The sequence below is a fragment of the Mauremys reevesii genome, linkage group 2, assembly GCF_016161935.1.
Source record: "Mauremys reevesii isolate NIE-2019 linkage group 2, ASM1616193v1, whole genome shotgun sequence".
Classification (NCBI taxonomy): Eukaryota; Metazoa; Chordata; order Testudines; family Geoemydidae; genus Mauremys; species Mauremys reevesii.
Window position 1 is genome coordinate 144745858 of NC_052624.1, and position 15546 is coordinate 144761403.

Here is a 15546-nt window from a genome sequence, read left to right on the forward strand (position 1 = left end):
TGGATTTACATACTGCCCATCAAACACGGGCACTATAGCCTGTAATGTTTGGCATTTTCCAGGAACATTCCCCCAGACAAAATACATATTTGCAAGTCCTTCACTTGCAGGACCTGCAAATCTAGAGAAGCCCTGCTCCAGATGTACTTAATGGGTAAAGCAATGAGAGTAGCTTCAGGGCCTGGGTCAGATAACCATCCTGTAAATGCCTTCTCTGCTCCTTAGAGTGCTAGTACTGGGTCCCTCGCTTCCTGGGCCTCATCAGCAACATCCTCTTTCAAAATCTGGCATGTCGGACAAGAAGCTTTCTGTGAAAAAGGTACAGGGCACGGAAGAGTCCAGAGATGATTCCAGACTAAGATCTCCTCAAAGAGAAGGATGGAGAACTCCAAGCTTTTTTGCAGACCCAGCTTATGCTTATCTTATGTCCGGACAAAGTGTCTTTTGGACACATGCTGTGTTCCTACTGACAGTTGTCACAGACTTGCATCTGAACCAAGGCCGGCTCTAGCATTTTTGCCACCCCAAGCAGCAAAAAATAATAATAAAAAGAAGCCGCATTCGCGATTGGTGGCAGCTCTACCGCCGCTTCTTCTATGGCGGCAATTCGGCAGCAGGTCCTTCGCTCCAAGAGGGAGTGACGGCCCCACTGCCGAATTGCCGCCGAACTGCTGCACGTGCCACCCCTCTCTTCATTGGCTGCCCAGGCACCTGCTTGCTACACTGGTGCCTGGAGCCGGCCCTGATCTTGCCTACTTTTCAAATGTTAGGCTGTCTTTTATTTTGATCTTAACTCTGAATTACCTTGGTTTCTAATGCTTCATTTTGTTTGTTTTTCATAACTGCAGCATTACGAATTTAAAAAAAAACAAACTTACATGTACTGTCAACTTTACTCACAGAGTTTAATGATTTGTTTTGTTTGGTTTCTGCCTGGGGATTTTCTTGATAATTTCTTTAAGACATTTTGAAATCTTTCCCATGCAAAGAAAGAAAGCTGGCAGAGAGCTCCGGTGTTATGCAGAGAACAATGGGGAGCTAAGAAGCAGAACATTGTAGTACTTAGAAGTATGATAGGGGTCCCTCAGGTTCTGTGGTTACCAGGAGAACTGGAGGTTCTGGTGGAGCTACTGAACTTTGCAGGCACTCTGAGTTGAGATTAGTGGAGAAACTCTGAGGGGTGCAGGAATGCCTGAGAACATGGGGAAGTTAGTCCAGCTGAATGTTTTGGCCTCTGCCAATTGCTGCAGCTCCACAGTTTCCGTGTGTATTGGGTAGAACATTATAACTCATGCAAGTCATGGATTCCACGATTCTTCATATTTCTCTTTAGCTTAACTCTTTTCCCATCCCCTTTCTGCCATACACACTTAGATTAAAGAAGTTATGTTGCTGTGGGAAAGGCACCACCACATATGTCTTCTGTAAGTGTGATGGTTGTCACCTACTCTTTGCAGTCAGGGATTTTATCTATGCATGCAGATTCTGCTGCCTACTTAAGAATATTAGAAAATGCTGCTGCTTGTTAGAAAATTCTGCTGCTTCCTACATCCTATATACAGGATGCTGAAGATTATACCATCATATTGTTGCCGGCTCAAAGAGCCCGAGGCGGAGCAACAGCAGGTTCGTTGCCCGGTGTGCGTAGCACTAATTATCACACCAGGGTGGAGAAGCAAAAACCTGGTTTATTTGAGCCCAAATAAGGTGCCAGGGAGAAAAACCATTCTCAAATCCTGCCCACCTGCACGCAGGCGGGATCCCAGCATTTATACCCCCCTTGTTTGTGTAAGCCTTTTGTTCGGTTTTTCCCCTCACCCCTCCCTTCCCAACAGCAGTTACATTAGGCATTACATTTCAGCGTGTTAGAAAAGTTCTCATCCGCATGTTTATCTCTGGCCTTCACAGCACAAACGCATACAGATTTTTCTCCCCCCTCTCCCCCTCCTCCCCTTCAAACTCCTGCATCTGCAAGCTGAAACAGCTGACAGTTACACATTTTGCTTGCTGTCTGTTAGCATCTTAGGCTGGTTAAAGTTCACAGCATGGAAGACCTCTGGTTCACTCAGGCCTGTAGTCACAACTTTGGTTTACTTAGGCCTAGTGACACCAACAATATGAATGGGGGTTAAGAATTTGCCTCTGCAGAGGTACGGTAATGGCTGTTCTTTGCTGCCTCTGTAAGGACCCCATTGAGAGAAGGTCTTGGCTGGGAGTAGGTTGAGGCCAGGGACAATGAGTCAATCCAGGGTTATTACCATGTTTGTATACAGATGTTCAAGTAAGTTAACAATGAGAACTTTTGACCTGTGAATAGGCCCTCTCCACTTCACTGACTGATAGCAAAGTGCAGAGGAAAGATTGATTGGTTGCTACTTCTGATGTCACAATGATGCTACTTATGAATCACCTGAGTTACTGAGCAAATTGCACAGGAAAGTTTGATTGGTTGGTTCTTCTGATGTCACAATGATGCTATTTGTAAATCACCTGAGTTACTGGTATAGCTCTGTCACCATCACCTCTGTTGAGACTGTTGAGAGCTTTTTAGTAACTAGGGAATACATGAAGAGTTTGGGGTCTTCTGTCATTGAAATAATCAAAGCCAAGAATAAGGTGAGAGAACAAGCAGTGAATTTTATTAATATTGTGATTTTTTTTTTTAAAAAATGTCTCTGGCAAAGTAAGAAACTATTTTATGCAAAAAATTAATGTAATCTAAAGTGTAACTCTGCTGAACTTGGAAAGTAGATTCATTTATTATACTGTGAAACCGGGATTTTTAGTTCCACTTTAAATGCAAACGTCAACCTGTTGGGTGAAAACCAAATCCACTTCAATTTAGGCTTAAACAATTTATTTTAGCCTTTATTATATATGTTTTTAGACAATGCTACTATCACATATGAATTACATAAACATGCAAAAAAAGATAAGGCAAGACAAGGAAGTGCTCAAGTTATCTTTCTTGGGGACAGGGTGACTCTTCTCAAATCTCTGCTATGCTTGGCTATTTTTCCTCTGTCTCTTCTCCACTATTATGTCAATCATCTATTTTTTAATCCTCTGTTCTGTAACTTTGCGCAGACTCAGTAGAGGAAGCTACCTCATCTGTGTCTTTATCCATATATATTCTACTCTAACCCCCTAATTAAAAGCAGGGGCGGCTCTAGTAATCCCTCCCATTTCCAAGCCTGGTACGCTTTCTGCATTTCTTAATGGCGCTCTAAGACGCTGCTCATCCAGCTCGGTCTAAAACTGCTACGAGGCGTTGGTCCCGCTTCTCGGGATACATGCCTCTGGCAACTCTTGCAACTTCAACGAAGTAACCGCGACCAGGCGTCTGCCCTTAGATCCCTAAATAGGTTAGCCCAGCCTTCCAGCAGACCCTCCGCAGTCATGCCTTAAGGTCCACCTGAGCCCTTTTGAAATCATACACCCTAGTCTCATGCCCGCACTGCTGGTCTATCCTCCATTTATTTGGAAGCGAATTAGCTCATGATCACTCGACCAAGGTTGCCGCCTCCTGGGAAAATGTCGCTCAACAAGCGTGGCGTGCTGGGGTTTTGAGCCGCCCTGATTAAAAGATTCGCCAAAATCACAATCTAAAGATTAATACATTTTTGCTTATCCTGCTAAAACTTACTTATATCTGTGATAATTTCTTTAAGACATTCCTTGCTGTCACGCTCCTGGCTGCATGCAGTTCGGTACTTATATTACAACTAAGGGCAATTTTTACTTCGTACTCATCTGTTTCTGTGGCCTTGAGTTTTTACTTGTTAGCTGGTTGAATAGGCATGTGGGGATGAGGATTGTACCTGACTTGTACAATTTTGCTGCTTGTTAGAAAATTCTGCTGCTTTCTACATCCTATATACAGGATGCTGAAGGTTATACCATCATGTGAATGGGGTTAAGAATTTGCCTCTGCAGAGGCAGTAATGGCGGTTGTTTGCTACCTCTGTGAGGACCCCATTGAGAGAAGGTCTTGGCTGGGAGTAGGTTGAGGCCAGGGACATTGAGTCAATCCAGGTTATGGATACCATGTTTGTATACAAATGTTCAAGTAATTTAACAATGAGAACTTTTGACCTGTGAATAGGCCCTCTCCACTTCACTGACTGATAGCAAAGTGCAGAGGAAAGATTAGTTGCCACTTCTGATGTCACAATGATGCTACTTAAGTGTCACCTGAGTTACTGAGCAAATTGCACAGGAAAGTTTGATTTTATCTATGCATGCAGATTCTGCTGCCTACTTAAGAATATTAGAAAATGCTGCTGCTTGTTAGAAAATTCTGCTGCTTCCTACATCCTATATACAGGATGCTGAAGATTATACCATCATATTGTTGCCGGCTCAAGAGGCCGAGGCGCGAGCAACAGCAGGTTCGTTGCCCGGTGTGCGTAGCACTAATTATCACACCAGGGTGGAGAAGCAAAACCAGGTTTATTTGAGCCCAAATAAGGTGCCAGGAGAAAAACCATTCTCAATCCTGCACACCTGCGCGCAGGCGGGATCCCAGCATTTATACCCCCTTGTTTGTGTAAGCCTTTTTGTTAGGTTTTCCCCTCACCTCCCTTCCCAACAGCAGTTACATTAGGCATTACATTTCAGCGTGTTAGAAAAGTTCTCATCCATGTTTATCTCTGGCCTTCACAGCACAAGCGCATACAGATTTTCTCCCCCTCTTCCCTCCTCCCCTTCAAACTCCTGCATCTGCAAGCTGGAAACAGCTGACAGTTACACATTTGCTTGCTGTCTGTTAGCATCTTAGGCTGGTTAAAGTTCACAGCATGGAAGACCTCTGGTTCACTCAGGCCTGTAGTCACAACTTTGGTTTACTTAGGCCTAGTGACACCAACAATATGAATGGGGTTAAGATTTGCCTCTGCAGAGGCACGGTAATGGCTGTTCTTTGCTGCCTCTGTAAGGACCCCATTGAGAGAAGGTCTTGGCTGGGAGTAGGTTGAGGCCAGGGACAATGAGTCAATCCAGGGTTATTACCATGTTTGTATACAGATGTTCAAGTAAGTTAACAATGAGAACTTTTGACCTGTGAATAGGCCCTCTCCACTTCACTGACTGATAGCAAAGTGCAGAGGAAAGATTGATTGGTTGCTACTTCTGATGTCACAATGATGCTACTTATGAATCACCTGAGTTACTGAGCAAATTGCACAGGAAAGTTTGATTGGTTGGTTCTTCTGATGTCACAATGATGCTACTTGTAAATCACCTGAGTTACTGGTATAGCTCTGTCACCATCACCTCTGTTGAGACTGTTGAGAGCTTTTTAGTAACTAGGAATACATGAAGAGTTTGGGGTCTTCTGTCATTGAAATAATCAAAGCCAAGAATAAGGTGAGAGAACAAGCAGTGAATTTTATTAATATTGTGATTTTTTTAAAAAAAATGTCTCTGGCAAAGTAAGAAACTATTTTATGCAAAAAATTAATGTAATCTAAAGTGTAACTCTGCTGAACTTGGAAAGTAGATTCATTTATTATACTGTGAAACAGGATTTTTAGTTCCACTTTAAATGCAAACGTCAACCTGTTGGGTGAAAACCAAATCCACTTCAATTTAGGCTTAAACAATTTATTTTAGCCTTTATTATATATGTTTTTAGACAATGCTACTATCACGTATGAATTACATAAACATGCAAAAAAAGATAAGGCAAGACAAGGAAGTGCTCAAGTTATCTTTCTTGGGGACAGGGTGACTCTTCTCAAATCTCTGCTATGCTTGGCTATTTTTCCTCTGTCTCTTCTCCACTATTATGTCAATCATCTATTTTTTAATCCTCTGTTCTGTAACTTTGCGCAGACTCAGTAGAGGAAGCTACCTCATCTGTGTCTTTATCCATATATATTCTACTCTAACCCCCTAATTAAAAGCAGGGGCGGCTCTAGTAATCCGGCCGCCCCAAGCAGGGCGGCATGCCGCAGGGGGCGCGCTGTCGGACGCTGGTCCCGCGGCTCCGGGGGACGTGCCTGCGGAGGGTGCGCTGGTCCCGCGGCTCCAGTGGAGCTTCCGCAGGCATGCCTGCGGGAAGTCCACCCGAGCCGCGGGACCAGGGAACCGTCCGCAGTCATGCCTGCGGGAGGTCTACCCGAGCCTTGGGACCAGCAGATCCTCCGCAGTCATGCCGGCGGGGGGTCCACCGGGGCCGCGGGGACGCGCCCCTCCGCAGTCATGCCTGCGGGAGGTCTGCTGGTCTGGCGGCTCGGTGGACCTCCCGCAGGCATGACTGCGAAGGTCCGCCGGACCCGCCTGCCGCCCTCCTGGGAAAATGCCGCCCGACGCGCGTGCGTGGCGTGCTGGGGTTTTGAGCCGGCCCTGATTAAAAGATTCGCCTGCATAAATCACAATAACTAACCCAGATTAATACATTTTTTGCTTATCCTGCTAAAACTTACTTATATCTGTGTAGTTCCCATCGCAGCTATTCCTTGCTGTCACGCTCCCTGGCTGCATGCAGTTGTACTTATATTACAACTGCAATTTTTATTCTTCGTACTCATCTGTTTCTGTGGCCTTGAGTTTTTACTTGTTAGCTGGTTGAATAGGCAGGTGGGGGATGAGGGATTGTACTGACTTGTACAATTTTGCTGCTTGTTAGAAAATTCTGCTGCTTTCTACATCCTATATACAGGATGCTGAAGGTTATACCATCATGTGAATGGGGGTTAAGAATTTGCCTCTGCAGAGAACGGTAATGGCGGTTGTTTGCTACCTCTGTGAGGACCCCATTGAGAGAAGGTCTTGGCTGGGAGTAGGTTGAGGCCAGGGACATTGAGTCAATCCAGGGTTATTACCATGTTTGTATACAAATGTTCAAGTAATTTAACAATGAGAACTTTTGACCTGTGAATAGGCCCTCTCCACTTCACTGACTGATAGCAAAGTGCAGAGGAAAGATTGATTGGTTGCCACTTCTGATGTCACAATGATGCTACTTATGAATCACCTGAGTTACTGAGCAAATTGCACAGGAAAGATTGATTGGTTGGTACTTCTGATGTCACAATGATGCTATTTGTAAATCACCTGAGTAACTGGCATAGCTCTGTCACCATAACCTCTAGATGTGACTGTTGAGAGCTTTTTAGTAACTATGGAATATATGAAGAGTTTGGGGTCTTCTGTCATTGAAATAATCAAAGCCAAGAATAAGGTGAGAGAACAAGCAGTGAATTTTATTAATATTGTGATTAAAAAACCTTGTTAGCTGATTGAATGGATGGGTGGGGGGATGAGAGATTGTACCTGACTTACTGAAAGCTAACAGCTCTCTTCTCTACCCTGCTATCTGCTTGGTCAAGAACTTTATAGATGAGACACAAAAACCAATTTTCTGATTTACAGACTGTTTCAGCAAAATCTGACAATCTCAAGCAGCAGAACTACATACAAAAAGCAAACATTCCTATTTTCTTCCAGAATTGTATATAATAATTTCTCTAACATTACTTAGTACACATTTCACTAACACAATTCATTACACAGTTCTCCAACAAAGCTTAACTATGTATGTGCTTGCTAATGGTGGCTCCATAATTTACAGTTGAGCTTTAGAGTTACAAACACCAGAGATACAAACTGATCAGTCAACCACACAAATCTCGTTTGGAACCGGAAGAACATAATTAGGCAGCAGCAGAGACACATCCCTTCTACCCCACCCCACCCCCGGCTAAAAAAGGCAAATACAGCACTGTACTGTGTTAAATTACTAAAAAATGAAGGGAAAGCAGCATTTTTTCTTCTGCATAGTTAAGTTGGAAAGCTATGTTAAGACAATGTTCAGTTGTAAACTTCTGAAAGAACAACCATCATGTTTTGTTCAGAGTTACGAACAACGTCCATTCCCGAGTTGGTAACTCTGAGGTTCTACTGTATATTTAAGTCCACCATTTCCCTATGCCCTTAAAAGATTTAAATAGCTTTATATGAGCTAAAACATCTCATACTTTTGCTTATGCAGCACCAGCACAGGCAGAAGTTAATAAAGCCTATTAGTAGAACTGTATTGCAGTCTGTGAGGCTGGTACATAAACAAGAAAAGAGAACAGTGCTGTCCACTTAGAGTCACAGACCTGCATGATCCAGGACAGATTTTTCTCTATCCTTTGGACCCTCTAAATTCTGGTGGTACCTCTGGATCCCTTCCATGACAGGAAAGAATTCACACACCTTACTGAAGAGTTTTAAAGTGCTCAGAATGCAAGATCTTGGGTCCTTCCAAGACCTCTCTGTTTTGCTGCAGAAGAATCAAGGGGGAAAAGGCCCTCTTGTATTCAGTGCAAGGAAGCCAAGAAATTTCTGTGGCTATAGTTCTGATATAATTGAAACGTTGAAATAATTTGCATTAGTGGAGCAAACGTGTGTTAATCATATAAAATTGATTTTTTTTTTGCTAGCTAAAACAGATGCCAAACAGGTGTACACTGATAAGAGTAAAGAAATAAAGCCAGTCAAACCCAGCCTTTCATTAAGAGGCAAATCCTTATTTGGCCCCATCTTTCCATATCCATGAAGAGGCCTACACTTTGCTATATGGGATAGGGTGGGCAAGATTTCAGCAGCCTGCACAGCACTTCCTTTCTCTGCAGGAGCTTCCTTGCCACTGCATGAAGTGGTTGTTTGGTTTAGTGGGTCAGCCACTGCATTGATATACTGGACAACGTAGCAGGAGAACCATGGAAACTAGTGGATCATCTGCTGCTCTATGACTTTTGGGATTAGTGATTGGTTCCTTTTTTCCCCTACCTTTTCATTTTTAAAAAAAAATTTTTTTTAATACCAGTTACGTGGGTGTGTGCTGTGGGGAAGATCTGCACCTTGAAAAGTTTTCCTTTATGGATAAGTTGCTCTGATAGACTGAACAAATAGCAGGCCAGCTCTCTAATGAGGCAGCCAGCAATGCAGTATTGTTATTGTGGTAGAGTGAATAACGATAACAAATATCTAAGAAACACAGATATTTTATATATCCTAAAGCCATTTGAAAGTGTCATAAAAAGACGTTTTAACAGCACCACTGTCTCCTTCTTTGAAAATCATTGGCTTTTCACCCTATTTAACATGGGGAAGTTAGTCCAGCTGAATGTTTTGGCCTCTGCCAATTGTTGCAGCTCCACAATTTCCGTGTGCATTGGGTAGAACATTGTAGCTCATGCAAGTCATGGATTCCACGATTCTTCATATTTCTCTTTAGCTTAACTCTTTTCCCATCCCCTTTCTGCCCCTCCATACACACTTAGATTAAAGAAGTTATGTTGCCGTGGGGAAAGGCACCACCACATATGTCTTCTGTAAGTGTGATGGTTGTCACCTACTCTTTGCTGTCAGGGATTTTATCTATGCATGCACATTCTGCTGCCTACTTAAGAATGTTAGAAAATGCTGCTGCTTGTTAGAAAATTCTGCTGCTTCCTACATCCTATATACGGGATGCTGAAGATTATACCATCATATGAATGGAGGTTAAGAATTTGCCTCTGCAGAGGTATGGTAATGGCTGTTCTTTGCTACCTCTGTGAGGACCCCATTGAGAGAAGGTCTTGGCTGCGAGTAGGTTGAGGCCAGGGACAATGAGTCAATCCAGGGTTATTACCATGTTTGTATACAGATGTTCAAGTAAGTTAACGATGAGAACTTTTGACCTGTGAATAGGCCCTCTCCACTTCACTGACTGATAGCAAAGTGCAGAGGAAAGATTGATTGGTTGCTGCTTCTGATGTCACAGTGCTGCTACTTGTAAATTACCTGAGTTACTGGCATAGCTGTCACCATAACCTCTAGATGTGACTGTTGAGAGCTTTTCTTATTATAGTCTAGCTTCTTTACATGAGTTTGAAATCCGATTGAATTGCAGATTATATTAGTAAATATGTTCAAAATAGTTCAGTAATTTTTTTCTGATCAATCAATGTGCCGATTCTCTGTAAATTTAAAGTTGCATTGAATTTATCTCCTGTGCCTAAACACTTATTAAAACTTTAGCACACACTTGTCTTCTAGCCAAGTGTAATCTGTTCTCAGTTTGGTATGGGATACCTGTGTGAGTGTTCACTAAGTCATGGAACACTGTAAGCAGTTTTGGGGCAGAGACCATGACTTCCTTGTATGTATGTCGTTTTTTGTTGTTGTTTTTTTTTTAAACACTGCCTACTAAAGTGGGATTTCAATCCTGATTACGGGGGCGGGATTGCTATTGTTGTACAAATAATAAATATTACCCTTGCATCACTGTGATTTATGATTAAACTTTGTATAGCGTGAAATGTTGGAGCAAAAAATGGACGACCTACTGAGTCATCAGAGACAATTTGTCGAAAATAATCGTCGGTCCTTAGAACAGAAAATAAAAGAAAAGGAAAAGGTAAGACGAGACCCATTTTTTCACAAGTTTAAAGTTGCCTCCAGACTGCTATTACCAGAGCGAACAAGTTGTTCATTGAGTATTTGTCCATGTAGAAGAAAAAACGCTGACGATTCCATATTTGATGTGTGCGCGCCCACATGCACGCTGTCAGAATTTTTTCCCCGTAATGGTACCCCCAGGGCCAGCTTTGGCAACCTCTGGAGCCCTGTGCTTATGCGCCGGTACATGGGGCCCTGCTGGTCCCACGCCCTCTCAGTTCCTTGAATGGATCTGTATTTGTTAGTGAAACAATTTACTGGCCTACCACGAATTAAGTTGACTAAAGCCATGTTCCCTAGCTGGTGATAATAGTAGTCTGGTGGTTATAACTTGGTAAGAGGAAGTGAATCCGTATTTCTTCAAGGTAGGCTGGGCAGGCAGGCTACCAATGTGTTCACCTCTAATTTATAGTTCGATGACAAAAAATAAAATCAGAAAAAAGTTTGAACATTTTGCTAATAATTTGCTCACTTCTTCCTGAGTTTGACCCTCCCCGCCTGCATTCTTCTGCTCCTGGCAGGCCAAGCCAGGGTAGGAGTGGGCCTTTGGAAAGGGTCTGAGGGCAGAGAGGCTGAATATAATAAGGGGGTGGGGAGACATAAAGATTTGGGGAAATGGATCACTGGGATCCAAGAGGGTGGGGACTTCATAGGATGGGTCTCTGGCTGGCAATGAGAGTGGGAACAGGCTGTGGGGGAGCTTGAGGACATGGGATGGAGCAGGTGTCTTGCTGGAGGATAGGAGGGTGCTTAGGAGAAAGCTGAGGGGAAGCACTAGCACTTCACTACCTTCTCCAGCTGACAAACCTGCTATGATTTGTTAGAGGGGAGTCCTGCAGCTGCTGCCAAGAGAAGTTTGGCAGAGAGGTTTGTTGCCAGGAGACGCCACTAGTGCTTTCCCTCCCTATCTTCCTCTGCTTTCTGCTCCCCCACTCAGCCCTCTCTTTTCCTTACCAACCCCAACACCCCCGACTAAAAGTCCCGTGCCCCTCATAGCCCTATTCCCTCATATAAATCCCCTCTCAAATTCATGTAGAGCCCCAACCATAAGGACCGTGGGGCCTGGAAGAAGCCTCAAAAATGAATTATACCCAGATGGATATCTACTTTGCATCTCCTAATGGTTGCAGGAGATGGGCTAGATTCCTAAGGATCTTAGGAGGTGTGCATTAGTGAAGTTCTGCTCCCCCAGACCTGAGGCGGGAGGAGTCAATGCCCCTCTACCAAACTTCTGTTGCTGCCCAGTCATGTGTTAAGTCAAATTGAAAATAACTAAGGCATTTTCCTCATGAAAAACATTTTGACAGCAATAAGCTAAACATGTAATCATAGCAAAGAAGGGAATTCCCCGCACCCCAAAGGATCATGATTATTGGGGATTAGTCTGGTTGCTTAGTTGTAATGCTCAATGTTGTTATGGAGATCTACTTTTGAATCGATATATAAGCTTCATTCCATTATTTGCTAGTATTTTTTTGATCCACCTGTCTTGGTGTAGCAGATGAAGTAGGCTACTCTGATTGGCCAAAGCGAGTCATGGCTATTAGTGGCCATAACAGAATTTATGCTTTACTTAAAAATGGGTTTTAAACTCTTTTTGCTTCTGTCAGAGAGCGCTTTAGTGTAATTAGTAACTTTTTAAAGAGGCAATTTACAGTCCCTCCCCCGCGTTTTCCAGTGTTAATAGTTATAGTAACTTGACAAGAAACATGTAACTAGAGTGTGTTTCTCTCTCCTACCCCTCCCCCCCCCCCAGTCTTCTACATTTCTAAGACGTGTTTCATCAGCTACATGACTTACTGACAGGGGATCTGCCGTGCGACCAGATAAACCAGGACTTGCAGCAAGCCAACGATGCTCTACGAGCAGAACTCAACAAAGTAGGATTTTTAATATCTGAACTATTCAAATGGAAGTGGTGATGCTGAGTTTTTATTTTATGTAAAATTTAACTGTCCTCTTTATTGTGCTTGAAGATCTATACATGACTAATATTTAAGTGCAACTAAACATATCACAGGTCAGAGCAAGCTGCAGTATGTTCCTGTCACAGGGTGAGCTGGTCCATTAAAAGACTGGGGCACAGCTGCACCTTTTGTCAGGTTTAGCCCATCTCCCTGTATGATGGGAATAAATACAAGGGTCATGTGACAGAAGCATGCATCTAAACCGGGCCTGCTGGCAGGTAAAAGGGCAGCCTGTGGTCATTCAAGAGAGAGACCCCCCCCCCTCTGCCCCAAAAGTTCAGAGAGAGACTCTCTCTCGTTAGTGCCCAGGCAGAGGGCCTGTGAAGAGGACAGGTGACAATTTTCCAGAACTCCAAGGCAGAAGCCTTTTGGGGGAAGAGAATTACAAGGAACTGGAAACTGTGCAGGGATAAGCCTCCATTGATGGACTTGCAGGATGCAGAAGTCCCAGCTAGGAGAGGGGTGGGACTACAAGGATGGGCCTGCTCTGATCAAGACCTGGAAAAACTTGAGGCATTATATGCGGAAAAGAATAATTGAGGCTGGTTAAGGGTATGTTTGAGTCTTGTGTTATGATAATAAACCAACCTGGAAGAGAGCACTACTGTAAAATCACCACATGTGATATCTGGTTTGATGCAAGATTAAAGGTAAACTGAGGTAGCAGATGGGCCCAAAGGCAATCTGGGGGTAATGCCCTACAACCGTTCCCTTTAGCCTTGTTCTGATATGAGCACTGCTTCTTTTCTATCCACACTCTCTAATAGAAAACTGCTTTTTTATTTATGATAGACATGGTCTACACTGACTTCATACAGAGGTTCTAAATTTGTCCACGATAGCTGTCCGGCATAGCTATGTGTCATCCTAGCTGTGTGAGCACATTAATCAAACCTTTTCTACAGAGGTGGTTAGTATTTTCTCTACACATACTCTTCTTTCCAGGTTTACTCTTGAAACACTCGATTCATACTCAAACTTGGACATCTATAGGTTTTTATCCAGAAAAGCCTACTCCTTTCTAGAATGGAACTAGGTTATTTCATTCTCATTTTTTACTTCCTTTTTAATTTGGAGTACTATGGAGCTATTATGACTGATATAAAACAGGTTAAAAAGGTTGAAAACCAGTTAGAATTTGGTGGTGGTACAGTTATGATCTTGTTAACTTCCTGGTTTAGATAGCGACATAACAGGGGTCGGCAACCTTTCAGAAGTGGTGTGCCGAGTCTTCATTTATTCACTCTAATTTAAGGTTTCGCGTGCCAGTAATACAATTTAACGTTTTTAGAAGGTCTCTTTCTATAAGTCTATAATATATAACTAAACTATTGGTGTATGTAAAGTAAAAAAGGTTTTTAAAATGTTTAAGAAGCTTCATTTAAAATTAAATTAAAACGCAGAGGCCTCTGGACCAGTGGCCAGGACCCAGGCAGTGTGAGTGCCACTGAAAATCAGCTCGTGTGCCGTCTGTGGCACGCATGCCATAAGTTGCCTATCCTTGCGATATAAAGTCAGGTGATAAATTTAAGATAGAGGATAGCACGACACTAATTTCCCTTGCCCCTGAAGAATGTGGTTATGGAGACAGAGGTGCAAGCTGAATGTCTTTGTTGGTCCATAAATATGGGGAATTAAGATGTACAAATACTGGTTTTTCACAACATGTAACCTATTCCTTGAGTATATAGTAAGTGGAAAAGGTAGAGTAATTTGTCAATCTCTTGGTATTTGGATTGTACCGAATTGAGTCTAGTTTGGTATTGATCCTTTCTGTTTGTTGGCTGTTCAATGGCATATATGGTGATAGCTGATCATCAGTCCAACACCTAAATGTTACCTTTCAAATGAGCAGCTGAGGACTGAGTGGGAATGGGGAAGGATCTTCTAAACCCAATAGGTGCTCGCTTTGACAAAATATGTTATGTTAAAAAAAATGGAGAGCAAGTGTTAAATCTGCTGCCCTTATGATTGAGCTTAAAAGAAAGCACTGGTTAGGATTCCCAATGATTACCAGACTGTACTATGACTATTGCTTAAATTATGACTATATTCATACATTACAACTATATACTTGAAAATGTGCCTGAAAATATTGTTCATAACCTTGCCCAGTCTTGAGTTAAAGATTTGTGTTACCTTAACCTGTACGGTTTTTGGTATGATACAGAATCTAGAACCCAGGATTAGAGAGTGAAAGGAGGATGGATTTTTCAGATATCTGAGCTATTTTTAATTGTACTTTTTTTTGAAGCCATCGTGCTGAGTTTCAAGGTTTAGGGCCAAATTCTGCTCTTAGTTATACAACACAGAAGTCAACAGTTACTCCAAACTTCTCTTTCTGTAGGAGGAAGCAGAACGTAGCTTATTCTTTTGGCTTTGTTTTCTAAGGTATCTCTGGAGCTCATCATTGAAAGGGACATCAGGAATTTTTAATTTTTTAAAATAGATTCAATATAACTACAAATAAAATGTGATGTGTTTTCCTCATAGGCAATAGCAGTGAAACACTGTTTGGAAAAGGACTCCAGTGAGCTTAACACAGAAGCTGTGCAGAGCAGAACAGGCTTTACTAGCAAACCAGTCAAAGGAACTGGAATAATTAATAATTTAAACTGGAAATCAGTAAGAACTGGTGCCATTTATGCCTTACTGACTCCCAGGGGAACTCTGCAAGCTCTATGTTGGAGAATAGTGTATTTCCACCAGAAGTTGTGTTTCGATACTGTCTTATTCTGGCTGTCCTTTTTTGGAGCATCTTAAAAGACTGTGACAAAGTTCCTCCTCTGCCTTGGTGGGTCCTGCACTTATTGGCGGATTTGCTCACCTCAGATATTCAGGGCAGCCCTCAGTTTGGCCAGTTTTATGGCTCAAACCTGCCATTCACTCAGCTAACCACATCACTTGCCAGCATGGGGAAAAGGAAGGAGAACAATCTCCACAGTCTCTGCTGACCCACCTAGTGGGCCAGGGAGACAGGCCAGGGATCTTCGCCTCTGGTGGGACCCACAGTCCAAGTCAACTCCTCTTATATCCAGTAGGAGGGAGGGGAATGAGGGGAACCCAGGCCCTCCCTCTACTCTGGGTTTCAGCCCAGGGCCCTGTGGATCGCAGCTGTCTACAGTGTTACGTGTAACACTTG

General features: G+C 42.9%; 1 protein-coding gene across 1 annotated transcript in view; it reads left to right on the plus strand.

The window, feature by feature from the left end:
• Positions 1-2560: 2560 nt before the first annotated feature.
• LOC120397290 (centromere protein F-like) overlaps positions 2561-15546 on the plus strand; it is a 33605-nt gene continuing 20619 nt past the window's right edge. Inside the window, exons 1-2 of the mRNA XM_039522988.1 lie at positions 2561-2616; positions 10292-10396. Coding sequence (XP_039378922.1) covers positions 2566-2616; positions 10292-10396 — 156 coding nt within the window. The 5' untranslated portion in view covers positions 2561-2565. The remainder of the gene's footprint in view (positions 2617-10291; positions 10397-15546) is intronic.